Source organism: Bos grunniens, chromosome 11 (assembly GCF_055505025.1).
Source record: "Bos grunniens cultivar Pamir isolate PY7600 chromosome 11, Bosgru_T2T1.0, whole genome shotgun sequence".
Classification (NCBI taxonomy): Eukaryota; Metazoa; Chordata; class Mammalia; order Artiodactyla; family Bovidae; genus Bos; species Bos grunniens.
In genome coordinates this window covers 68,709,188-68,734,905 of record NC_141175.1, presented here as the reverse complement: position 1 = coordinate 68,734,905, position 25,718 = coordinate 68,709,188, and the positions used below count along the sequence as shown (strand labels likewise).

Here is a 25,718-nt window from a genome sequence, read left to right as displayed (position 1 = left end):
GGTCACACAGAGTCGGACACGACTGAAGCGACTTAGCAGCAGCAGCATATGTTCACTAATGGGCAGAGACAAGCTTTGTGTGCAGATTTTCAGGGGCCACTAGCATAGTATTCTTCCCATTTTGCTGAAACTTGTCCTGTGGCAAGTATATTTCTCTTGAAACAAGATAGCTACGGAAACACCAGGACCAGCAACATCTCCGCCACCATCCAAGACAAACCTCTGGTGTGGTACCACTGAGGTGTGAATTGGGAATTAACTAAGAAACCCAGTTAATTTTCTCGTCCATCTGCTTTGCTATTCACTGAGAGTTTTCATCACTCTAATAATGATTTTCTCAGCATGGGAAGATCTCATCCTTTAATCAGTCTTAAGGACATTTCTAGCCCCTAGATAAATGAGTACTTCGGAAAAAACATACTGGTTCACTTACATCACTTACCTTCTGGTCCAGTTATAGTCTCTCCTTAACTGCTTGCCTCCTTCTCCAGGAGCTCCCCAGACTATTCCAGTTGGCAGTGACCTTGTTATCTTCTATACCAGGGGTTGGTGCTTTTTAAGTAAAGGGGGAGATAGTAAACATTTTCAAATTTGTAAGCCATACGGTGTGTTTCAACATCACGTGTCTGTCATTGTAGAACCAAAACAGCTGACAACAAATGCAGAATATCTAAATGAATAAGTTTGGCTGTTTTCTAAAAAGACTTTGTTTATAGCATAGGTAAAAGGGGCTGGAATTAACTCAGTTGGGAGTAGTTTGCTGACTCCTGTCCTACACTAAAAACATTTGTGTGTCAGTTGGGTTATCTGTTAATACCTTTTTTTTAAAATTGGTCTCTCATAGAAGATCTCCTAGAGAAGGGAATAGCAACCTACTCCAGTATTCTTGTCTAGAGAACTCCATGAACAGAGGGGCCTGGCAGGCTACAGTCCATGGGGTCACAAAGAGTCAGACCCGACTGAGTGACTAACGCTTTCAGTGTTACATAAATTTTCATCTGTGCATAAAGAATTTATTGTATGCAAATAGTTTTCTTGATAAGTATTATTTTTTCATTGGTTTAAGTTTGTCTCATCGTCTCCAAACATGTTATCAGTATCTGGGATTTGAAAAGTAATTGAACTAAAGGAGTAGTTGAGCAAAAGTAAAGGTATTGTTTCCTAACAAACGACTTAGCTTTGGAAGAATTTTGTTGATCAAGGTGCTTACATTTGACTTGAAAAGGCAAGTCCTCCCTTACAAGGACAGCTGCGATGCTAACAGGAATATGTATGTTTCTGAAGCACATACATATGGTGAATGAATCTGCACTTAGTGAATGAGTGATTATATTGGTTTTGCATCCTGGCTATTCTTGCCTGTCTTCAAGAGATGGCTGGGAAGATAACATGGGGTACGCTTGTCCTTAATAGATACCATATGGCTGGTGGCTTGGAAAGAATGTGAATTTCTGTAAAGTCCTTCACAGACAAGCAAAATTTTAAATCCATATTTATCAATAAATGAGGAAAACCACTTCTCGCTTGGGAGGAGATCAGAAATCAGTTAATCTCCATTTCCCTTTAGTGAGAGCATTTCATGAAAGACTAAAAATATAGGGAGGTCGCTGACAGGAATTAAGTGAAATGTATATTTTCAGGTCCTCGATATTAATCTTCTCTCTTATCGTCTTTGTCAAATATGTGGCTTTCACTATGATGTGTGTGCTTAGAAAGGAAAGGAAAGCTAGGCCTTCAGTTGGCCATTTGTGCTTGGAAAATTCCACGGACAGAGGAGTCTGATGGGCTACAGTTAGTTCGTGGAGTCATAAAGAATCAGACATGACTGAGCAACCAAACCCGTGCATGCGTGCATGCACACACACACACACACACACACACAGTCTCTTCCTTCATAGGGGATCTGCAAAGTGCTTTGGAAACAAAAGAGGAATACAAAGGCTAGTTCATGTCTCCAGTAGATCAGGAAATGAGAAATGAGCGAGAGAAACAGGGGAATCCTCACTTGTCTTTGTCACCGGGAGTGATTGACATCAGAAGAGTCAACAAAAGGAAGAAGGGAGCTTAAAAAGAGCTGAGTGTGTGCGCAGTGCTTAGATGGTGACTGATGGCGACCTAGCCATTAGCAAGCCTTTCTCTGTATTGCTTGTTGTTTTCAGAGTGCCTTGCAATCAGCTTTTTAGTCACCTGTCTCAGTCACCACGGGAAGCTAGTTGACAGGCCTCGCTCTACTTTAGCATTGAGGACAAATGACTTGCTGAGGGTCAGGCAGTGAGTTGCTTATGGAACTCATTAATCCCCGGGTCATCTCTCTTCGGTTAGAAAAATACTATCTCTCTTTTGTTTTTAAAGACAACTCTAATCTTGGAAAACTTACCTACTCATTGACCTGATTGTTTTACAGGATAAAACTACTACAGAAATTCTAACTTTAATCATTTTTTAAATTTGCCTTTCTTAAAGCTTTATAATGTCACTTTTCAGACCTTTTCAGAAAAAATTTAGCTGTGCATTTTAAAGTTTAGCCAGCCTCTTTGTTTAGGTAATGATCTCATGATTCTGGCCCTTTTATTTCTCTTGAGTTATTCACCTAGAGACTTCAGGAGAGATTTCAGGAGAAATAAAAATTTTTAACCAGGCAGACTTGGTTGGTGGCATTAGCAATTGTCAAAATCTGTATGGAAGGGTAAGATAAAACTGCTTTCTATTTCAGTTATTCTGTCTTTTCTTCTCAGAAGCTCATATAGGCTAGACAAAAGCATTAACCTCAGTTTTTGGAAGGAGAGATGCTGACATTTGTTGTTAAATTGGTTCAGCGATAGTCATTCAATAATGAGTGATCACTGGGCTTTCTCTGCTTTTCTTAGTATAACCTAAACAACCCCTAACAAATAGAGAATGGAATTTCTGTAGGTCATGGGAGGCTGATGACTTGTATTGGCAACTCAGTCAGTGTTTTACCCCTCAAGTATTTTTTAAGCATCCCTCATATCAGATACTGTTTCAGACAATGGGGATACAGCCCTGAATAAAATATTCATGCAGCTTACATTTTAATAGGTGGATTATTGTTTTAAAGCTTAAATACATAGTAACGGGAAGTGATGATAACTGTAAAGAAAACAAAAGCAGGGTAAAGAATTGGATGGTGACTGGAGTAAGGGGTGTTTTACATGGAGTTAGCAAAAACCTCTCTAGGATGTGACATCCGAAGAGGCCTGAAAGAAGGAAAGGCTTATGGCTGGAAAAGAGGATTGCAGTAAGTGAGAACAGCAAGGGCAAGAGCCGTAGGTAGGATTGAGATAGGTGTGTGTGAGGAAACAGGAGCTACAAGGCTAGAGGGGCTGGAACAGAATGCTTGGAACAGAGAGTAACAGGACGTGAAGTCTGAGACGTGGACAGACCCTGTGGGCTCTATTGACCAAGGTCAAGTGGGTGGATTCCGGGTCTTAGTTAATGAAAAACCATTGGAGGAATTGGGTGAGGGTGTGGTATCATCTGTTCACGTTTCCCAAAGGTCTCTGTGAATGCTGGATGGAGACCGGATTGCAAATGGTAGAGGCAGGGGGAGGGGACTTAGGGCCACTCATTAGGGAGCTGTTTTGGAAGATTGAGGGCTGATGGTAGCTTGAGGTAGGGATGGAAATGATGAGGAGACATGGGATTCACAACACTGTATCTTTAAGTAGAGCTGATGGAGCTTCATGACAGATTGGATGTGGACTGTAGAGGAAAGAAACTGCACGGGTTGGGCACCAACCACCCCAGGAGGAGCTGTTTACAGAGACTGTGCAGCGGATGGTGGCCAAGGGGGAAATCAAGGATGACCCTTGGATTATGATCTAAGCAGCTGTCTGTATGATTGGTGGCGCTTCTTACTGAGATGGGGAAGCATGGAAGGAACAGGTGTGGGGTTGCAAGGGAATCAAGTTCTTTGGGCTGTGGGAAAGGTGAGCTGTTGGACACAGACGAGATGTCAGATGTAGAGTCGGATACGGGGAACTCGGGAAAGATCAGTGCTGAGTATAAAAATTTGAAAGAATACACAGCTATGGGACTGAATAAGCAATTTTTGTGAATGCATGTTTGGGTGGGGGGGGGGAGTGGTTTGTGGACTGTGCCCTGGGACATAGCACAATTAGAGGTAGGGAAGGAGAGAAGAGTACAGTGCATCCTAAATTGTTTATGTTAGGAAGTAATGCGGAAATAAACGTATTTGTAAAATCACTTATTTTCTTCCTTCCCTAGTAAGAGCCCTTTGTGAAAATTGAGCTCATGTCCCCGTGATGCTTCCTTTTGAGCTCTAATGGTGCTGTCACTGATGGGAGATCTCAGTTCTCCCCACTGGTGATATTACTGCCATGTGTGCAGAGACTATGGGGCCTCGGTTCATTTGGGCCACTCTGGTTTTTATAAACCTCTTGCACTCAGATCCTTGTGAATCGTTCCGAGGTAGCGTTTTCCACGAATGGCACAGCTGAGCTGCAGCCTGACAGGCAGCGTCCTTATTTGTGTTATGAATGCCTGTCCTAGGGTGGTCACCGCCCTTGGATGAAGCTGACTCTTTGCACTTCTCTGTTGACCTCTCTCGTATCTTGATCTCCCCATTTTGTGTGGGACCCTTGTGGGCTGGAAGACTCTGAAGAAACTGGAGATCCTTCTGCTTGCCAAAGCCCAACCAGCAAACACCGCCTCACAAGGATTTGTCTTAAGTTTCTGTTTAGTCCCTGGGGCTCTAGCTACATCTCTTCCACTGGGCTCTGAAGTGCTGAGGTATTTAACACAATCATTACTGAGCTCTGCTCTACAAGCCAAATGCAGTGTTAATTAGCATTACGCTTTTGATTTTGCATCTGCACTGTTATTTCCGTTCCAGGCCTTGAACTCTCGCTCTTCCTCGTGCTCTCCTTATTCCCCACCCCTGCCACCTTTTTTATAAGCTCAAGACCTAAAACTATTCAGATATGTTTCTCTCAACAACAGTGTTGTACACTTACTACTTAATGTCAGCCTGATTGGAAACCCATTTAGATATCATCTTTTTTTTTTCCCCTAGAAATTTCAGTCTTTCTCAACAGGGAGGTGTATGGTTAATACAGAACAAGAAGTAAGCACGTAAATGCTTTAGTTAGAAGCAGAATGATGTAAATCTAATTGTCCACATTTCCTACCTATTGTTTAATAGCTTTTTTTTTTTTTTTTTTTGCTCTGCCTTTGTTGTTATTCTTTGTTGTTGCTCTGGCTGCAGAGATAGAGGGTGTTCGCTATTCTGGCCCTTTCAAGATATTCATTCTTTTCTTCCTGGGGTTTGTCCTCCCTCATTCTTGTAAAAAGGCATCCTGCTAACCTCTGTAATTACTTTCATTTATTATTATTATTTTTGGAAACTGCATTTAAATATCTGCAGGTTTCACCTAGCGTCATAGATATTTCAGAATTATTTTCTTTTCCAAGAACATATTTTCATTACGGCATGAAGTTCAAGTCATTTACAATTTAAATATTTTGCAAGCTCCTAATTTACATGTCAGAAGGAAACCATTTTGGGGAATATTTGTGAGAAAGATGCTTTTGTGTTTTATACTGTTAATTCCCTCTTTGATCTTGATTTTAAAATCTGATGAAAGGTTTAGATATATTACATCTCCTGGCATTTCCCATGCTGGTTAATGGCATGACCAGTTAGCTGGTCCCATCCTGGAGTCCTCTTTCAGCCTCCCTCAGTTCAGTTCAGTTCAGTTGCTAAGTCGTGTCCGACTCTTTGCAACCCCATGAATTGTAGCACACCAGGCCTCTCTGTCCATCACCAACTCCCGGAGTCCACTCAGACTCACGTCCATCAAGTCGGTGATGCCATCCAGCCATCTCATCCTCTGTCGTCCCCTTCTCCTCCTGCCCCCAATCCCTCCCAGCATCAGAGTCTTTTCCAATGAGTCAACTCTTCGCATGAGGTGGCCAAAGTACTGGAGTTTCAGCTTTAGCATCATTCCTTCCAAAGAACACCCAGGGCTGATATCCTTTAGAATGGACTGGTTGGAACTCTTTGCAGTCCATAGGACTCTCAAGAGTCTTCTCCAACACCACAGTTCTAAAGCATCAATTCTTCGGCGCTCAGCTTTCTTCACAGTCAAACTCTCACATCCCTACATGACTACTGGAAAAACCATAGCCTTGACTAGATGGACTTTTCTTGGCAAAGTAATGTCTCTGCTTTTCAATATGCTGTCTAGGTTGGTCATAACTTTACTTCCAAGGACTTAAATAAATATGAAAGCTCATAAGTTCCTTCCCTTTAATCCATCAATATCATCCTTTTTATTCTTTTGGCTGTTGTCCAGTGTAGATGATGAGTAATCATTGTTCATTTGACCTTCTTTGTTAATTTCATAATTGGACTTCATCCCAGACTAGCTTGTCTTCATACCAGCTAGTCTGGTAGCTCAGCTGGTAAAGAGTACACCTACAATGCAGGAGATCCCGGTTCAATTCCTAGGTCAGGAAGATCCCCTGGAGAAAGGGATACACTACCTGCTCTAGTATTCATGGGCTTCCCTGGGTGGCTCAGACAGTAAAGAGTCAGCCTGCAATGTGGGAGACCTGGCTTCAATCCCTGGATTGGGAAGATCCTCTGGATGAGGGCATGGCAACCCACTCCAGTATTCTTGCCTGGAGAACCCCATGAACAGAGGAGCTTGGTGGGCTATAGTCCATGGTGTTGCAAAGAGTCGGACATGACTGAGCGACTAAGTACAAGTCTTGTCCCACCCAGATCAAGCTCCACATTATTCCCAGAACAATCAACCAAGACCACATCAGGTCTTGTCATGCAGCTCATGCCTCATCATAGAATAAATTTCAAATCCTTTATATGTTATGGAAGGTTCTTCATCATCTCACCTCTTGCTGTTCACGTCAGCCTCATTTCTTGATACCCTGTCCCTAATGTTCTAGGCTCACATTCTTCTGAACAACTTCCTGTTTCCCTGAATGTGACAACTGCTTAAAATTTCGGATTATCTGAATTAGAGCTCCTCACCACCTCAACTGTGACTTCACAGACCTCAATCTTAGACATTGTCTGGCATGATAAATGAGGAGTCATGCATGTATGCATGCTAAGTCACTTCAGTCATGTCCGACTCTGTGCGACCCTATGGTCCACAGCTTGCCAGGCTCCTCTGTCCATAGGATTCTCCAGGCAAGAATACTGGATTGGGTTGCTGTGCCCTCCTCCAGGGGATCTCCCTGACCCAGGGATGGAACCCATGTCTCTTATGTCGAACCTGCATTGGCACGTGAGTTCTTTACCACTGATGCTGCCTGGTCAGTGAATGAATAGTACCTTCTTGAATCCTTAGCTGGGAACATGTGAATACTTATACATTGGCTTATACTTAATGAAGCTGAGAATAATACCTCTTTTGATAATAACCTTTTTTATATTCACCATTTGGTGTTTGACATTATACAATGATTTTGATGGAAATCACCATATACTTTGGATGCCTCCATAATAAGATCTTATTTCTACTTTTGGTTTGCTAACCATTCCTAGTAATATTTTCACTTTTTTTTTCTTTAACATATTTGAGCTCACTGCAGCTTTAGAAATAGAAGAAAGTGACTCAAGATTTTCAGAATAAATTAATTTTGCTCTGGCTAATAAAAAAATAATAGAAATTAAGTCTATATTTAAATTCTGATGAATCAGAAAAAAAGAATGGAAATTTAGTCTGTGTTTAAATTCTGTAGACATCACAGAAATTTCAGTTTTATTTGTTTCAGACCATTTTAGCACCCTAGAAGTATGCTTTCATTTCAGTTCAGTTGCTCAGTCATGTCCGACTCTTTGCGACCCCATGAATCGCAGCACGCCAGGCCTCCCTGTCCATCACAAACTCCCGGAGTTCACTGAGACTCACGTCCATCGAGTCAGTGATGCCATCCAGCCATCTCATCCTCTGTCGTCCCCTTCTCCTCCTGCCCCCAATCCCTCCCAGCATCAGAGTCTTTTCCAATGAGTCAACTCTTCGCATGAGGTGGCCAAAGTAGTGGAGTTTCAGCTTTAGCATCATTCCTTCCAAAGAAATCCCAGGACTGATCTCCTTTAGAATGGACTGGTTGGATCTCCTTGCAGACCAAGAGACTCTCAAGAGTCTTCTCCAACACCACAGTTCAAAAGCATCAATTCTTCGGTGCTCAGCCTTCTTCACAGTCCAACTCTCACATCCATACATGACCACAGGAAAAACCATAGCCCTGACTAGATGGACCTTTGTTGGCAAAGTAATGTCTCTGCTTTTCAATATGCTATCTAGGTTAGTCATAACTTTCCTTCCAAGGAGTAAGCATCTTTTAATTTCATGGCTGCAGTCACCATCTGGAGTGATTTTGGAGCCCAAAAAAATAAAGTCTGACACTGTTTCCACTGTTTCCCCATCTATTTCCCATGAATGATGGGACCGGATGCCATGATCCTCGTTTTCTGAATGTTGAGCTTTAAGCCAACTTTTTCACTCTCCTCTTTCACTTTCATCAAGAGGCTTTTGAGTTCCTCTTCACTTTCTGCCATAAGGGTGGTGTCATCTGCATATCTGAGGTTATTTATATTTCTCCCAGCAATCCTGATTCCAGCTTGTGTTTCTTCCAGTCCAGTGTTTCTCATGATGTACTCTGCATATAAGTTAAATAAGCAGGGTGATAATATACAGCCTTGACATACTCCTTTTCCTATTTGGAACCAGTCTGTTGTTCCATGTCCAGTTCTAACTGTTGCTTCCTGACTACATACAGATTTCTCAAGAGGCAAGTCAGGTTGTCTGGTATTCCCATCTCTTTCAGAATTTTCCACAGTTTATTGTGATCCACACAGTTGAAGGCTTTGGCATAGTCAATAAAGCAGAAATAGATGTTTTTCTGGAACTCTCTTGCTTTTTCCATGATCCAGCGGATGTTGGGAATTTGATCTCTGGTTCCTCTGCCTTTTCTAAAACCAGCTTGAACATCAGGAAGTTCACGGTTCACGTATTGCTGAAGCCTGGCTTGGAGAATTTTGAGCATTACTTTACTAGCATATGAGATGAGTGCAATTGTGCGGTAGTTTGAGCATTCTTTGGCATTGCCTTTCTTTGGGATTGAAATAAAAACTGACCTTTTCCAGTCCTGTGGCCACTGCTGAGTTTTCCAAATTTGCTGGCATATTGAGTGCAGCACTTTCACAGCATAATCTTTCAGGATTTGAAATAGCTCAACTGGAATTCCATCACCTCCACTAGCTTTAATGACTCAATAAATAGTTGAGTACCTACTAATTACAGAGTACACAGACTCACAATTAAAGCATTTACACAACTACTTCTGAGATGATAGAGGAAAAACCACTGTCCTGCACATTGATTTTTATTATCCGTTAATATATTAAGTTTATTGAGCAACTTCTATGTGGAGATAGGGTGCTGGTCATTGTGATTATATAGATAATAAAAGCAAAATGCAGTGACCTTAAGGAGCTCCAAGATACATGAAATATTACTATCAAATGGGATAGGGCTATGAACAAGAGTCTTACCAGTTCACTTTGCAGTGAGTGGTCAGGGTAATTATACCCTCTGTCAAACCATGAAAGTAGAGTCCCCATGATCATGACTTGTTCATCAGAGCCAGGATGGAAGCAAGCTTTTTCAACACCTGTTCTAGAATAAGAGAAAGAATATGAATAAATATAAAGGAACCAGAATCAAGAGAGTGACATCCTGGATCACACCAGTATGGAGTAAGAAAAGCATGGGATCCAGAAGACTATCACTGGAACTGCAAACCCAGAGAGCAGAAAGCTAGAATAGGAAATAGATTACTTTCTTGATAACTGTGTTGAGCTGGAACCCTATTGTATTTCATTTATACCGTGACTTACACAGTACTCCAAAGTGAGTTGCTAACAATTCTCAACAAATTCATTAGGTGACTTCATCAAATCTCAAATCACAAAATCTTTGGGGTTTTACAGCTACAAGCTTTATGTAACTGTTGTGGCCACAATTCTGGGTCTGGAGTGGACAAAGTCCTTGGGCCCAAAGCTGATGTTCACCTAGTATGTACCAGTTCTTCTGCATCAGTTATTAACATGCTTCTATTCTGACCTCCCCAAGCCCCTGGGTCAGTCTTGATGCTCCCTAGGATCTACAGGATCTCCTTGTAGCCCAGGAGCTAAAGGATGAGTACCTGGAACAGAAGACCTTCAGGGCCCCAAGCCAAAAAGAAAAAAAAAAAGTCACTACCAAGTATAAATTACTGAGAACAAGCGCCAGGCCAACAGTTCATGTCTTAATGGATATTATCATATAGTAGAAGCTCATATGAGCTACTCTTAATAATCTTTTAATTGACAGCACTTAGGAGAGGCCTAACACGTAGCAGGGGCTTAGTAATTGAGAGCTGTTATGATTCAGATGCACCCTCAGGAGTCTTCTTCCTACTGAGGAGACAAACATGTCAACAGACTTCGCTACATCTAGAGAGAGTGGTCCGTGTTCTGGTCCAGTGTTCTCTGATTGCTCTCTGCCTATCACAGCATGTTCTCATCTGCCCTGGGATGTTGTTTCATGTGTCAGAGCCCTCATTTCTATTTGTGGGCAATTTTATTCTTTCTTGGTATGACTACTTAATGTTAATGGCAGAATCTTTACCTTTTGTTTTGCTAAGTAAGATTCATTTTCTCCCATAATGTCCACAGAGCACCTCTGCCAGTTTTACTCTCTGTGGGATGGATGTCTCTGTTTTCAAGGTGCTGCAGAGTGCTGTCTCTCTCCACTCTGACAATTCTTTGTCCTCTGGACTGCTGCCCTGAGCCTGCCCATTCTGTGTGCTGTTTCTGCTAGTGTTATTACAGTAGGATGTATCAGGTATTTTTAATAATATTCCTTTTGTTAGAAAGAGTAATTTGCTTATGGGGGGGTTGGAAATAAGGATGTCTTTATACTTAGATCACTTGAGGTCTTAAGCTCAGAGAATTTCTTTTAAAATCATCACAGGCTCCATCACAGTCTTGTGGGCAACTTGTCTTCACACACAAAATGCAGAGATTCCCTAGATTCACTACATCAGGATTTCTCAACCTGAGCACTATTGACTTGTGGGGCTGGATAATGCTGTTGTAGTGGGCTGTCCCTGTCCTGTGCATTGTCAGATATTCAGCAGCATCCTTGTCCTCTACCGACTAGATTCCCATAGAAACTGCCCAGTTTTGACAACTAAAAATAACTGTAGGTCTCTTTGCCAAGTATCTCCTGCTGGGGGCCAAATCACCTCAGGTTGAAAACTGCTCTAAATAATAAATATGTGAAAGTAGATTGACAAACAAGTTATAAAATGTGTTGACAAGCAAAGCTAAAACATTTGTGATAATGACAGCAATTACTTAGCACTTACTGTGGGCCAGGCATTGTTGTAAAGCTCTTTTCATGTAAGTAACCAAACCTGTAGACTTACTTTCCATTGTAGCATTACTATCCACATTTTATAAACTAGGAAACTGAGGCACAGAGAGGTCATGCCACTGCTAAGTGTCAGCTTAAGACTCTGAACCTAAGCATTGTGATCCTATAGTCAACAATACAAACTTACTGTGCTTTTCTTGCAACGAAAATTTATTGGAATGGAAATGTACTTGGCATCATATGGAATATTATCTTTGGTAGGTGCTTAGTAAATATATGTGAAGTGAATAAATGAATATCTGAATTATCTAGGAAATTATTTAATATTTTAAAGTAGTATTGAACAGATTCTTTAATTTAAATAAGAAGTGCTTTTCTCTGAATACAGTCAACTATTGTCTATTAGACCAAAGCAGAGGGTCTCTTAGCATTTTTAAGTTTATTCTCGGGAAATCTCTTCTTATCTGAGCATTTGTTGGTGTGCTGTTGCAGTATTGCAATATGTCAGAATGAAGACTGATCAAACTGAGCAAAATATTATTTTCCAAAGCATCTGCTCTTGCCATATAATAAGGAAAAAGAGAATTCATCCTCACTCTTAAACTAGGTATGCATTCTCATGAGGTATGAGGCACACAGTTTGATAGTTTGACCTAGCTTCAGGATTTATAAAAAATTAAAAATCTTTAACTAACAGGAAACCACTTTAGCCGATCAATCTTCAGGCTTTCATAGTTGGCTTTCTATAATAGGTAAGGGGGCTGGGCTCTAATGTTTGTTACAAATGCATTACATCTGATTTATATCAAAGTGGGAAGCATGTATTTATGATAAAATATAAAAACACAATATTGTCCTATTCTTGTTAAAGACTTTTTAAAAATGTACTTCTATGAGGCAAAAGACTGGAAGCTTCTAGAGTGTCAGTTAAATATAATTTTATTAAAACTAGTAAAATATAACCATAAAATAGCAAGAAGATAATCACAAAAGCTTTATCTTGCTAGTTCTCTTAAATCTCACATTGTGAATTGCAATAATTTTCTTCCAGGACCATAAGTAATAAGTATTCTGGGACCATAAGTATTTTCTTTTTGTTTAGATGATCTTTTAAAAATTTGATGGTTTCATATTTTTTCCTTAATTTTGAAGGTCAGTTATTTTAAGGACAATAATAGAAAGTATCCCAAATTTACAGATATCATGTCATAAAAAATGGGTAGTATGGACTTCCTGATGGCCCAGTAGTTGGGACTCCCTGCTTCCATTGTAAGGGGTGTGGGTTCAATCCCTGGTTGGGGAACTAGGATCATGCATGCATAGTTACATATCTTTTGTATACATTCATCCATCAGTCAGCACTGAGGTTGTTTCTGTATCCTGGCTATTGTAAATAATGCTGCTATGAACATTGGGGGGTATCCTTTTGAATTAATGTTTTTGTTTTCTTAAGATATATATTCAGGAGTGGAATTGCTGGATCCTATGGTGGTTCTCTTTTTAGTTTTTTAAAGAACCTCCATACCATTTTCCGTAGTGGATTCATCAATTTACATTCCTAGCAACAGTGCACAAAGGTTCCCTTTTCTGCACAGTCTCACCAGTGTTTAGTTGCGGTCTTTTTGATGGTAACCTTTCTAACAGATGTGAGCAGGATGACCTCTTTGTGGTTTTGATTTGCGTTTCTCTGATAACTAGTGATGTTGAGCATCTTTTCATATGCATGTTCACCAACTGTGTGTCTTCTATGGAGAAATGTCTATTTAGGTCTTCTGTCCATTTCTTAATCAGTTTTTTTTTTTGATACTGAGTTTTATGAGCTTTTAAAACTCATATATATGTGAGTTATATATATATATATATATGAGCTTTAGATATATATATGAGTTTTAAATATTTTGAATATTAACTCCTATTGGGCATATCATTGCAAATATTTTTTCCCATTATGTGTCTTTTCATTTTGTCAATGGGTTCCTTTGTTGTACAAAAGTTTTTAAGTTTAATTAGGTCTCATTTGTTTTTGTTTCCTTTGCCTTAGGAGACAGATTCAAAAAACATTGCTGATTCATGTCAAAGACTGTTCTGCTCATGTTTTCATCTAGTGTTATGGCATCTGATCTTACATTTAGGTTTTAATACATTTTGAGTGTATTTGTATATATGGTGTAAGTAAATGTTCTAATTTCACTGTTTCACATGTAGCTGTTCAGTTTTTTCCAGCACCATTTATTGAAGAGACTATCTTTTCCCTGTTGTATGTTATTAACTCCTTTGTCATAGATTGATTGACCATAAGTATGTGTCTTGACTTCTGGGCCCTCTGTTCTGTTCCATTGATCTAAGTGTCTATTTTTGTGCCGGCATTATACTGTTTTGATTACTGTGGCTTTGTAGTATAGTCTGAATTCAAGGCACATGATAGCTCCAGTGTTGTTCTGTTTTGTCAAGATTTCTTTGGCTATTAAGTCTTTTGTGGTTCCATATAAATTTTAGGGTTATTTGTTCTAGCTCTGTGAAAAATGTCATAGATATTTAGATAGGGATTGCATTAGGACTGCAGATTCCTTTGAATAGTATGGACATTTTAACGATATTATTTTTTTCCCAATTCACGAACACAGATTATATTTCCATTTATTTGTATCATCTTCAATTTCATTCATCAGAATGTTATAATTTTCAGAGTACAGGTATTTTATCTCCTTGGTTAATTTTACCCCTGAGTAGTTTATTCTTTTTGATGCAGTTTTAAATGTGATTGTTTTCTTGCTTTCTCTTTCTGATAGTTAATTATTAGCGCATAGACAAGCAACAGATTTCTGTGTATAAATCCTGTATACTGTAGCTTCACTTAATTTACTGGTGAGCTTTAATAGTTTTTTGGTGATGTGTAGGATTTTCTCTGTTTAGTATCATGCCATCTGACAGAGGATGAGATGGCTGGATGGCATCACTGACTCGATGGACGTGAGTCTCAGTGAACTCCGGGAGTTGGTGATGGACAGGGAGGCCTGGCGTGCTGCAGTTCATGGGGTCGCAAAGAGTCAGACACGACTGAGCGACTGATCTGATCTGATCTGATCTGCAAACAGTGACACTTTTTTTTTTTCCAATTAGTATTTTTATTTCTTTTTCTTGTCTGATTGCTATGACTAGGACTTCCAGCACCATGTTGAAAAAAACTGGCAAGAGGGGACATCCCTGTCTTATTGCTCAGCTTAGGGAAAATGCTTTTAGCTTTTCACCCATTGATTATGATGTCAGCTATGATGACATAGCTGACAGTCAATGGACAGTCCTCCAGTCCATTCTGAAGGAGATCAGCCCTGGGATTTCTTTGGAAGGAATGATGCTAAAGCTGAAACTCCAGTACTTTGGCCACCTCATGCGAAGAGTTGACTCATTGGAAAAGACTCTGATGCTGGGAGGGATTGAGGGCAGGAGGAGAAGGGGACAACAGAGGATGACTGGCTGGATGGCATCACTGACTCGATGGACGTGAGTCTGAGTGAACTCCGGGAGTTGGTGATGGACAGGGAGGCCTGGCGTGCTGCGATTCATGGGGTCGCAAAGAGTCGGACATGACTGAGCGACTGAACTGAACTGAACTGAAAGTTAAATAACATGCAAAATACTAAATAAATACTAAATAGATAGAATACTAAATAAATGGAATACTAAATAATTTTCAGATTAACTATATATAATGTAGCTCAACAGTAGCTGATGAGTACCATAGCAGGGTCATTCATGCCTACTTTTTAGGAAAAAAATGAATTTGAATTTTTGGAAAACTGCAGAAAACAAAGCAAAATAGAATTCCTTAGAAAATAGGAAATGACTTTGTTAAGGTGGTTGGGAATTGTTCTCCCAATTCCTGGATAAAATTTGGGTGTCCCCACTTCAGGTTCTGAATTTGCCAGAAATCACTCCAACCAGAATTACTGATGATTTATATTCTATAAATCTATCTTCAAAAAAATAGCATGATTGACAACTGTAGAGCTATCAGAAAACCTTCATTATTTTTACTTGAAGGTCAAAAATGAAGGCCAGTCCAGAATACATTTTTCCATGACCTGATTTAAAACAAGAAAGTTGCTGAAATGAGTAGAAAGTCAATAATCCTGATTCTAAAAGAGTACCATTTCCTTTAAAATGATAATAAAGTAGTTTATTCATTTGTGAAAATCTGGCTCATATCAGCTCAGTTCAGTTCAGTTGCTCAGTCATGTCCACTCTTTGCGACCCCATGGACTGCAGTGTGCCAGGCCTCCCTGTCCATCACCAACTCCCAGAGTTTATTCAGACTCATGTCCATTGAGTCGGTGATGCCATCCAACCATGTCATCCTCTGTTGTCCCCTTCTCCTCCCACCTTCAATCTTTCCCAGCATCAGGGTTTTTTCCAATGAGTCAATTCTTTGCATCAGGTGGCCAAAGTATTGGAGATTCAGCTTCAACATCAGTCCTTCCAATGAATATTCAGGACTGATTTCCTTTAGGATGGACTAGCTGAATCTCATTGCAGTCCAAGGGACTCTCAAGAGTCTTCTCCAATACCATAGGTCAAAAGCATCAATTCTTTGGCACTCAGCTTTCTTTATAGTCCAACTCTCATATCCATACATGACTACTGGAGAAACCATAGCCTTGACTAGATGGACCTTTGTTGGCAAAGTAATGTCTGTGCTTTTTAACATGCTGTCTGCTGCTGCTGCTAAGTCACTTCAGTCATGTCCGACTCTGTGCGACCCCATAGACGGCAGCCTACCAGGCTCCCCCATCCCTGGAATTCTCCAGGCAAGAACATTGGAGTGGGTTGCCATTTCCTTCTCCAATGCATGAAAGCGAAAAGTGAAAGTGAAGTCGCTCAGTCATGTCCAACTCGTAGCGATCCCATGGACTGCAGCCTACCAGGTTCCTCTGTCCATGGGATTTTCCAGGCAAGAGTACTGGAGTGGGTTGCCATTGCCTTCTCCGAATATGCTATCTAAGTTAGTCATAACTTTTCTTCCAAGAAGCAAGGATGTTTTAATTTAATGACTGCAATCACCATCTGCAGTGATTCTGGAGCCCCCTAAAATAAAGTCTGTCTCTGTTTCCACTGTTTCCCCATCTATTTGCCATGAAGTGATGGGACCAGATGCCATCATCTTAGTTTTCTGAATGTTGAGCTTAAAGCCAACTTTTTCACTCTCCACTTTCACTTTCATCAAGAGGCTCTTTAGTTCTTTTTCACTTTCTGCCATAAGGGTGGTGTCATCTGCATATCTGAGGTTATTGCTATTTCTCCCGACAATCTTGATCCGAGCTTGTGCTTCATCCAGCCTAGCATTTCACATGATGTACTCTGCATAGAAGTTAAATAAGCAGGGTGACAACATACAGCCTTTACTTCCTCCTTTCCCAATCTGCAACCAGTCTGTTGTTCCAAGTCCAGTACTAACTGTTGCTTCTTGAACTGCATACAAATTTCTCAGGAGACAGGTCAGGTGGTCTGGTATTCCCATCTCTTTCAGAATTTTCTACAGTTTATTGTGATCCACACAAAGGCTTTGGCATAGTCAATAATGCAGAAATAGATGTTTTTCTGGAACTCTGTTGCTTTTTTGATAATCCAGTGGATGTTGGCAATTTTATCTCTGGTTCCTCTGCCTTTTCTAAAACCAGATTGAATATCTGGAAGTTCACGGTTCATGTACTGTTGAAGCCTGTCTTGGAGAATTTTGAGCATTACTTTACTAATGTATGAGATGAGTGCAATTGTGTGGTAGTTTGAACATTCTTTGGCATTTCCTTTCTTTGGGATTGGTATTAATACTGACCTTTTCCAGTCCTGTGACCACTGCTGAGTTTTCCATATTTGCTGGTATATTGAGTGCAGCACTTTCACAGCATCATCTTTCAGGATTTGAAATGGCTCAATTGGAATTCCATCACCTCCACTAGCTTTGTTTGTAGTGATGCTTCCTAAGACCCACTTGGCTTCACATTCCAGGATGTCTAGCTCTAGGTGAGTGATCACACCATCGTGGTTATCTGGGTCATGAAGATCTTTTTTGTATAGTTCTTCTGTGTATTCTTGTCACCTCTTCTTGATATTTTCTGCTTCTGTTAGGTCCATACCATTTCTGTCCTTTATTGTGCCCATTTTTGTGTGAAATATTCCCTTGGGTATCTCTAATTTTCTTGAAGAGATCTCTAGTCTTTCCCATTCTGTTGTTTTCCTCTATTTCTTTGCACTGATCACTGAGGAAGGCTTTCTTATCTCTCCTTGCTGTTCTTTGGAACTCTGAATTCAAATGGGTATATCTTTCCTTTTCTTCTTTGCTTTTTGCTTCTCTTCTTTTCACAGCTATTGTAAGACCTCCTCACAAAGCCATTTTTCTTTTGCATTTCTTTTCCATGGGGATGGTCTTGATTCCTGTCTCCTGTACAACGTCATGAACCTCCATCCATAGTTCTTCAGGCAATCTTTCAGATGTAATCCCTTGAATCTATTTGTCATTTCCACTGTATAATCAGGGATTTGATTTAGGTCATACCTGAATGGTCTAGCGGTTTTCCCTACTTCAATTTAAGTCTGAATTTGGCAATAAGGAGTTCATGATCTGAGCCACAGTCCACTCCTGGTTTTGTTTTTGCTGACTATATGGAGCTTCTCCATCTTTGGCTGCAAAGAATGTAATCAATCTGATTTCAGTATTGACCATCTGGTGATGTCCATGTGTAGAGTATTCTCTTGTGTTGGAAGAGGTGTTTGCTATGACCAGTGTGTTCTCTTGGCAAAACTCTATCGCCCTTTGCCCTGTTTCGTTCTGTACTCCAAGGCCAAATTTGCCTGTTACTCCAAGTATTCATTGATTTCCTACTTTTGCATTTCAGTCCCCTATATAATGAAAAGGACATCTTTTTTGTGTGTTAGTTCTGGAAGGTCTTGTAGGTCTTCATAAAATCGTTCAGCTTCAGCTTCTTCAGCATTACTAGTTGGGGCATAGACTTGGATTATCGTGATATTGAGTGGTTTGCCTTGAAAACGAACAAGAGATCATTCTGTCATTTTTGAGATTGCATCCAGATACTGCATTTTGGACTCTTTTGTTGACTATGATGGCTACTCCATTTCTTCTAAGGGATTCTTGCCCACAGTAGTAGATATAATGGTCAGCTGAGTTAAATTTACCCATTCCAGTCCATTTTAATTTGCTGATTCCTGAAATGTCGATGATCAGTCTTGCAGTTTCTTGTTTGACCACTTCCAATTTGCCTTGATTCATGGACCTGACATTCCAGGTTCCTATGCAATATTGCTCTTTACACCATCGGACTTTGTTTCTATCACCAGTTTCATCCACAACTGCGTGTTAGTTTTGCTTTGGCTCCATCTCTTCATTCTTTCTGGAGTTATTTCTCCACTGATCTCCAGTAGCCTATTGGGCACAATCGACCTGGGGAGTTCATCTTTCAGTGTCTTATCTTTTTGCCTTTTCATACTGTTCATGGGGCTCTTGAGGCAAGAATACATATATTGCCCCCTTTTATGAGATTAATCCTCTACAATCTGTATTGAGTATGTTTAAAAAGAACCTTTTACAAGATACTGAAAAATGTTGCTATTGCATGTTGTATCAACTTTCTGGAAATGAAAATAAATGACTGCTCCTTCCAGCAAGGCCTCTAACTGGTCATAGATATTACCTTAGATTTCATGGTTATTGTAATAAGTTTTGTTACAGTGGAGAGGCATTGGGATTTAATCTCACTACACATTAAATACAGATGAAAGAAAATTTTATGTTTTATTTGGTTGTTGGATACAAAAAAACATGATATCTGTGAGATGTTTAAGTCTTGGAGAGAACCAAATTTAGAATATAGAGCTCATTTGTAAAAAAAAATCTTCATTCATTGCTAATGATCATCCCAGGAACAAAACTGTGCAGATTGGGATAGGGGGTGACTTTTCAGCCATCCACCATATTATAAATTGTTGGATAAATCTTTATAATGGAAATAGACACTGACAGATGATTACTGAGAGAGCAAAGTTTAAATTAGTGTTGATTGAGGAGATATTCATTGTGGTCCAACTGCAAATATATAATTTTCTCTGCTATATGTGAAGAATATGTGTGACTTTCTTTCTTAATAGGTAACTTGTACTTATTTTGTAGACTCAGAATAAAATTTTGTGAGTACCAAATGCTGGTCGACATTGCTCCCTTTCTGATTTCACTTCTGACCATGGTATATTTTCTTTATTGTTCAGCCTCCAAAAGTCTGAGAAAAGTAAAAATTAGACCAGTGCTGTTCACCGTAAAGCAAATAACAGATTAATGAGAACTAACAAATTATTTTCTCATTTTAAGTCTCCTAAAATTAACTTAAATATTTGTACACTGGAATTTTTAGACTACATTTGCAAGTTTTCTATATTTCAAAAATTGTTTATTCTTTAGGACATAGCATTCTTAGAAGGTCTTAGTGAAAGCTGGCAGGGAAAGGAAATTATGAACAGATGAGTTAATTTTGTTTCTGATCATTTTAATAAAATTAGTTTGGTCATTGAAAAAACTAAAATTTAGGGATGAAAACTCTTTTTATTTTCTTTTTGTGTCACTTATATGATAGCTCTAGTTACAACCAGTACAGAAACTTGGGAAATGACTGATTAATAGAAATTTTGATAATTATGTATATGCCCCATGTAAAATAGTTTTTTGCAACAGTGATCTCTGAGTTCATTATATACTCTTCAGTGTATAGAAATTTTGCTGAGAATTTGATGCAGTGTCAGTTTTTATGAATATGAATATATCTACCCAACGTGTGTTTCTTAACATAAGGTCTGAGTGCTCCCAACTACATTTAAATAATTTCTAAGTTCTGAAGATACGGGTTTAAATACTTAGAAGACCTTATGTTAATTCTCTATTTCTCACAAATAAAACCAACAAAATTAAGTTGTATAAATAGCTTCCTTTTTTTTTTTTTTGGTAGAATTTTGGCATTATCATCTATCTCTTTTTGATAGCTTGAGAATTAGTTATACCTCTGCCCAAAACTTAAAAAAAAAGAATCAATATTAGCTCTTACATACAGGACTTCACTGAGTTTTTAAATGTTCTCCCTTGTTAGAGGTGCATGTTACAGCTTGCCATTGTGGTCATTGTGGTTCATTTCATTAAGCTTCTTGTTCTATCTGCTTTCTTGAGACTTGGGAAACAGCATTTTTCTGAGTGATTGTACTATATTGTTCCAAATATAAGGCCACCCAGAATAGAAGGCAACCTCCAACTAGAAACAGCTCAAATATGGAGAAAGGCTGGGGGCCCAGAGCCCGGCGGGTCTTGCAGTGGTGGCAAGGGTGCCGAGGAATAGGACGATGCCTGCCCACTCTCCCGGTGAGTGAAGATGAGTCAGCTACTGATTTGCTTGTGCGTAACCAGATGGATTCTGTTGCTAGAGGAAAAGTTATACTGGGGGGAGAGAACAAGTCTGCACACATGAAGGAAAGTCATTGTGTCCAGATCAGGGGAGGGAAGGCGGGAATAGAGTCTTTTATCTTCTGAATAGTTACCTTCAGTGCTTTTCCCCCTGAACCTGGGGCTGAAAGTTGAATAACCCCAAACATTGAAGAAGGAGAAAGGTACCTACACCTTTTTTTTGAAAAGGGATTGTCAGTGACCATGAAAATGAACTGTTAGACACCACCAGAAGTGTCAAGACCAGCTCGGAAAATTATTCCTTGCCCTTTCAAACTGACCGCTGACCCAAGTGGTGGTGTGTGCACTGTGTGTGGTCATGTGTGGCTTTAAAACAAGCAACCCCAAAGCTGGGACTCTCATTTCCAATTTCAGTAAGATTTTTTTCTTTTTAAATTCCCAGTCTCCTGAGTCAGCCAAGATACAATTTAAATAAGCAGGCTAAATCTTATTGAAATAAACTCCAAGGGACTCTTTTAAAATATTTTTTGTGCTAGTATTTTACCCAGTAGCATATTTTAAAAAGTACTTTAGTGAAAACATATTATTCAACTGAGACTATGTATTGATGGAGCCCAGAGCCTAGAGAAAGCCCAGATAAAACTCTACGAATCAGCACTAGAAATCTAAAGTTTTATTTTATAGTAACTAAATGAGATGTGACAGAAAGAATGAGGTGCTTGTTTCTGTTATAATCAAGAAAACTATTTAGCATCTATTAGTGTACAACTTAACCTGCATTCAGTAACCCTTGCAGCTACACAAAAAACTACATGAAATATGAAACTTTACCTTTCTAATGATGACTAAGTCCATGGCTTGCAAAGCAGATTTGAAGTGGAGCTTGAATCCCTGAATAAGTTGCCTGCCACCACCTCTTCCTCCTTCCCTCACCTATGTAGTTTCCACTGTAGCTTTTGTGATGATGATGGTGGTGAAACTTCTTTAATAAAAGGGTATGTCTTTCTGAGTAGGCAGGACTGTCCTTAAGTCTAAACAATGCTAAATTGCCCAAGAATGTGGTTTAGGGAAGCTACTTATCATTGATTTCAGAAATTCTCTTAAACCAAATTACCCTGAAAGATAGAGGTCCTGTACCCAAGGGCAAAGAAGCTAGAATTGGACATGCCTACCACATTTTGTCAGATCTGGGATTTGAAACAGGCTGGGCAGAAAAGGAAGAATTTGCAGGGTGTTTGTTCCAGAAGGGGAGGGATCTTGCCTGACAAGTTAAATTACCATTCAGAGGAAACAGCACTGCAGTGGTGGAGCCCAAATGAGACGTGGATGTGAATTCTGTATAACCTCAGAAACCTTTTCCGAAGAGTTCCTAAGGGTGGTACCTGTAAGGAAAGAGAATAGTAGAGAACCAGAGCTTTTCAGGGAAGAACTTCCTTTAGTTCCTCATTTGTTTTGGAAATATTTGATTTCTACAAAGGAAGAGAATGCCCAAATTTGGTGGTTGGATGGGGGGCATGTGCCTGTTATTAATCATCTTTAAACTTCATATAGATTACTTTCTATTATTTGTTTTAGGTATTCTATGATTGATATGATTCAAATTACAACAAAACAAACCTTATATTTTTTTCCCAGAGCGGGTTGGGCTGTGACAATTGTATGTCCTATGTCATCACCTGCTATTAATTGCATCATTAATTTCAGTGGCAAACAGAAGCTGGAAGGTCACCTAAATGTCATAATCCATGGCTTCCTCTCCCTGTTGGCTAATGAGGGTGGGGGCAGGACCTGACCTGATTGCGTAGGAAAGAACATGGCCTCAGTTGGCTTGTGAGATGGCAAGGACAGCCTTCAGGGACATATAGATAGAAAGGACAGTGACGAGGGAACGGATAAGATATTCCCAATTCATTATAAATGATAATCTCTGTAAAAATCAATAGCAAGAGTTAATTTCTCTGCAGTTAGCACGGTTTGTGTAAAACCCACACCTGTAACTGTTGCTGTGCTCAGCTTCTCCCACCCATCTCTAAAATGCACAACACAGAAGCGCTCCTGTGGATGCTAGAAAGTTAATGTCCCAGATCACTGTTGTTTCTTCCTACCGAGAATCCACACATGCTGCGCCTTCCATGGCTCCTTCTCAGGGGATTAGATTCATAGGGTCAAGTTAAAGGGAACAGTTATTAATCTAGTAGGTATGAAAAAATCTGCAGATTTGTTGATGGATAGAAATTAAAATCTCTCAGACCCTAAAAACAGGAAAATCCCCGTTAGATTGTTTTTGCTAGGAGGGTAGATCACTGCTGTTCTTTTTCTTCTCTGATCCATTAATATTTTTCCTAAGGAGCCCTGGAAAAAGTGACATTTTTACTTTTTCCCATTTCCTGGATGGGCGACTGTGACTTTTGCAGGTCAAATTAATAATGCCCAGGTTCTGACTTCTCAGCAATTCAGTTGAAAAGTCACTAAACTACAAATTTATAATTTGCAATCTGTTTTTTTTTTTTCATTTTTTAAAAGTTCATAAAATAAGAGAATTCTTGAAGAAAATGTTGCATATGGTTAAATCTCTTTGGGAAATGTTCTGCCATAGGTAAGGGACACCATTTCTCCAATGTGATGTATCTGCATTTTCTGAGACATATGGAATATGGCATTTGTCATGCTGAGTGAGCATTTTAACTCAAATGTGGAGTAACTCACAAATTCCCTACTCTTGAGTATCTTTAAGTTTCAAAAATCATTCTTAAAATGTTCTTAATGGGCATTCCTTAGGGGGCATTGCTCTCTTCAGTAAATCAGAGCTGACATCTGGAAATGCATAGAGATGGCTCTTGGTTAGCTTTTTTTTTGCTGGTCAAGCAGCAAGTGTATTCCAATTAACAGGTTGATAGCATCTTATGACAGGCTAGGGAAAAAAAGGCTAATTCTCATTTGGCAGTGAAATTGAATATTGAATGACATCTCTTCAGTTATAAACGACTTTTGTTTTAATAACAAAGTTGTTGATTTTCTACTAAGGGTTCTTTTAGGTTGTCATCTGGGGCTGATGGGAGTAACAGTTCACCCAACTCTCCAGCTAGCTTCAGTGGACATACCACACCTTCTCAGCAGCCTGAACCCGTGGTACACTCTCTTAAGGTAACCAACTGTGTACAACCATTTCTTCAGTACTTCAGTTGTGTTGTGGCTTGTTCACTATAGTCTGGTAATCCTCACGGTCTCGTTTTAACCATAGATACTTTATTTTTTGACCCCTATGGTATACTTTTTTTTTTAATATTAAGTTTTGAAGAATGATTTTAATTTTATAAACTAATAGTGGGTTTGAGTACTTATGGTTGAATTGAATCTCTAATTTTATCATTTTGTTTTGAGTAATGTGATTCATATCTATCTGCATTGAAGTTGAAGTCTGATGTGCATGTATGTGTAAAATATTGTTACAGGTATTTTCTGTGCAATGTTTGTAGCATGGACGTCTTCAAATACAGGAACTTAATAGGTAGCCAAAATAACGAAGGATACCATATTTTTCTTTTTGCAACTGAAGTACGTTGTGCAACTTACTAAAAAAAAGTTTTCAAATAAACAAAAGCCTACTCTGTTCACCACTAAATAGAAATTAAGTCTTCAAAGTCTAGTTAATGCCTCTTTATAGACTATAGAAAATAGACATCTGGTCTTATTCATAAAGATATATTATTTTTGGCTTATAATTAAGATTCTGAAATAAAGAAAGATGTGGCTTAAATTTATAGTTTATTTTTCTTTACCAGTAATGAGCTTTCCAATAAGTAAAATTAATAATATGCAATATGAATATTTACCTAAGAAGAAACTGCAGGCAATAAAAATCATATTAAAACCTGAGACAATTCCTTGAAATTTCATCAGCTCCAAAGTATAAAACACTGTCCTCCAAATTATCTCTAATTCCTAACATGTCGTACAGAGTCGGACATGACTGAAGCGACTTAGCATGCATGCATGTGTTGGAGAAGGAAATGGCAACCCACTCCGGTATTCTTGCCTGCAGAATCCCAGGGACAGAGGAGCCTGGTGGCCTGCTGTTTATGGGGTTGCACAGAGTCGGACACTACTGAAGCGACTTAGCAACAACAGCAGCAGCCTTGACTAAACCTTTCTGAGCCATAAAGTAGGTAGAGTGCTTCGGTCCTGCTTTTGCCACATGGATTTCACAACTTTTCTAAAGTTGTTTTGGTTTCAGAATGATTTATCCACAGGCTGATGAGGCACTCTTATGCAGGGGGCCACACTGTCCTTGGCATGCAGAAAAGCAAAGAAGTAGATGAGAACTTCAAAATATTTACTTGACTTGAGGATGATTGTTTTAGCAGTTGATTTAGCTCCCTCATTACATTTTGCTGTAACTTAGATGAAATGAGTGTGCTTCTCCCAAGCACTTACAGATTGCTGATAAGGGGAGGTGGTAGAACTATGCTGGGGGCCAGTGGCAATGAACTTGGTGTTTCCTGTTTCGATTGGGAAACCTCACAAAATGAACAACTGAGGGGAATTTGTGGGAAGGCACACCAGAATGAGGGGCCCTCCCTGCCCTTTGTCTGACAGCTGCTGGTTTATCAACTGGCTTGCTCTTAGCAACAGCATTTGGATACTGTTTAGTATGAACAGCATGCTAAACAAGCTGTTACTTGAGCATAAATCAGGCACTAGCAATCTGAAAGCACTTTAGAAATGGAAAAATGAAGGAGTGGCTTCAAGCCTGTAGTATTGGTATCTACACACGCTCCAGAAATGACACACTGCCCTGCTTTCCAAACTGAAGCCTGTTTCAGCCCATTGCC

At 39.5% G+C, this 25,718-nt stretch overlaps 1 protein-coding gene across 9 annotated transcripts in view; it reads left to right on the top strand.

Moving 5' to 3' along the window:
* The window catches only part of CCDC85A (coiled-coil domain containing 85A), a 224,788-nt gene that overhangs the window by 192,496 nt on the left and 6,574 nt on the right, over positions 1–25,718 (top strand). For 3 of the 9 annotated variants that reach the window (XR_015135944.1, XM_086323780.1, XM_086323785.1), the window contains exons 4-5: positions 20,710–20,844; positions 23,911–24,030. The exons of 3 other annotated variants lie outside the window; for them this stretch is intronic. Coding sequence is in view for 4 of the 6 variants with exons in the window: in XM_086323780.1 (XP_086179906.1) it covers positions 20,710–20,844; positions 23,911–24,030 (255 nt within the window). In the remaining 2 variants the exon portion in view is untranslated. The remainder of the gene's footprint in view (positions 1–20,709; positions 20,845–23,910; positions 24,031–25,718) is intronic. 3 more of the 9 variants (XR_015135945.1, XM_086323781.1, XM_086323786.1) reach the window with 1 other exon arrangement.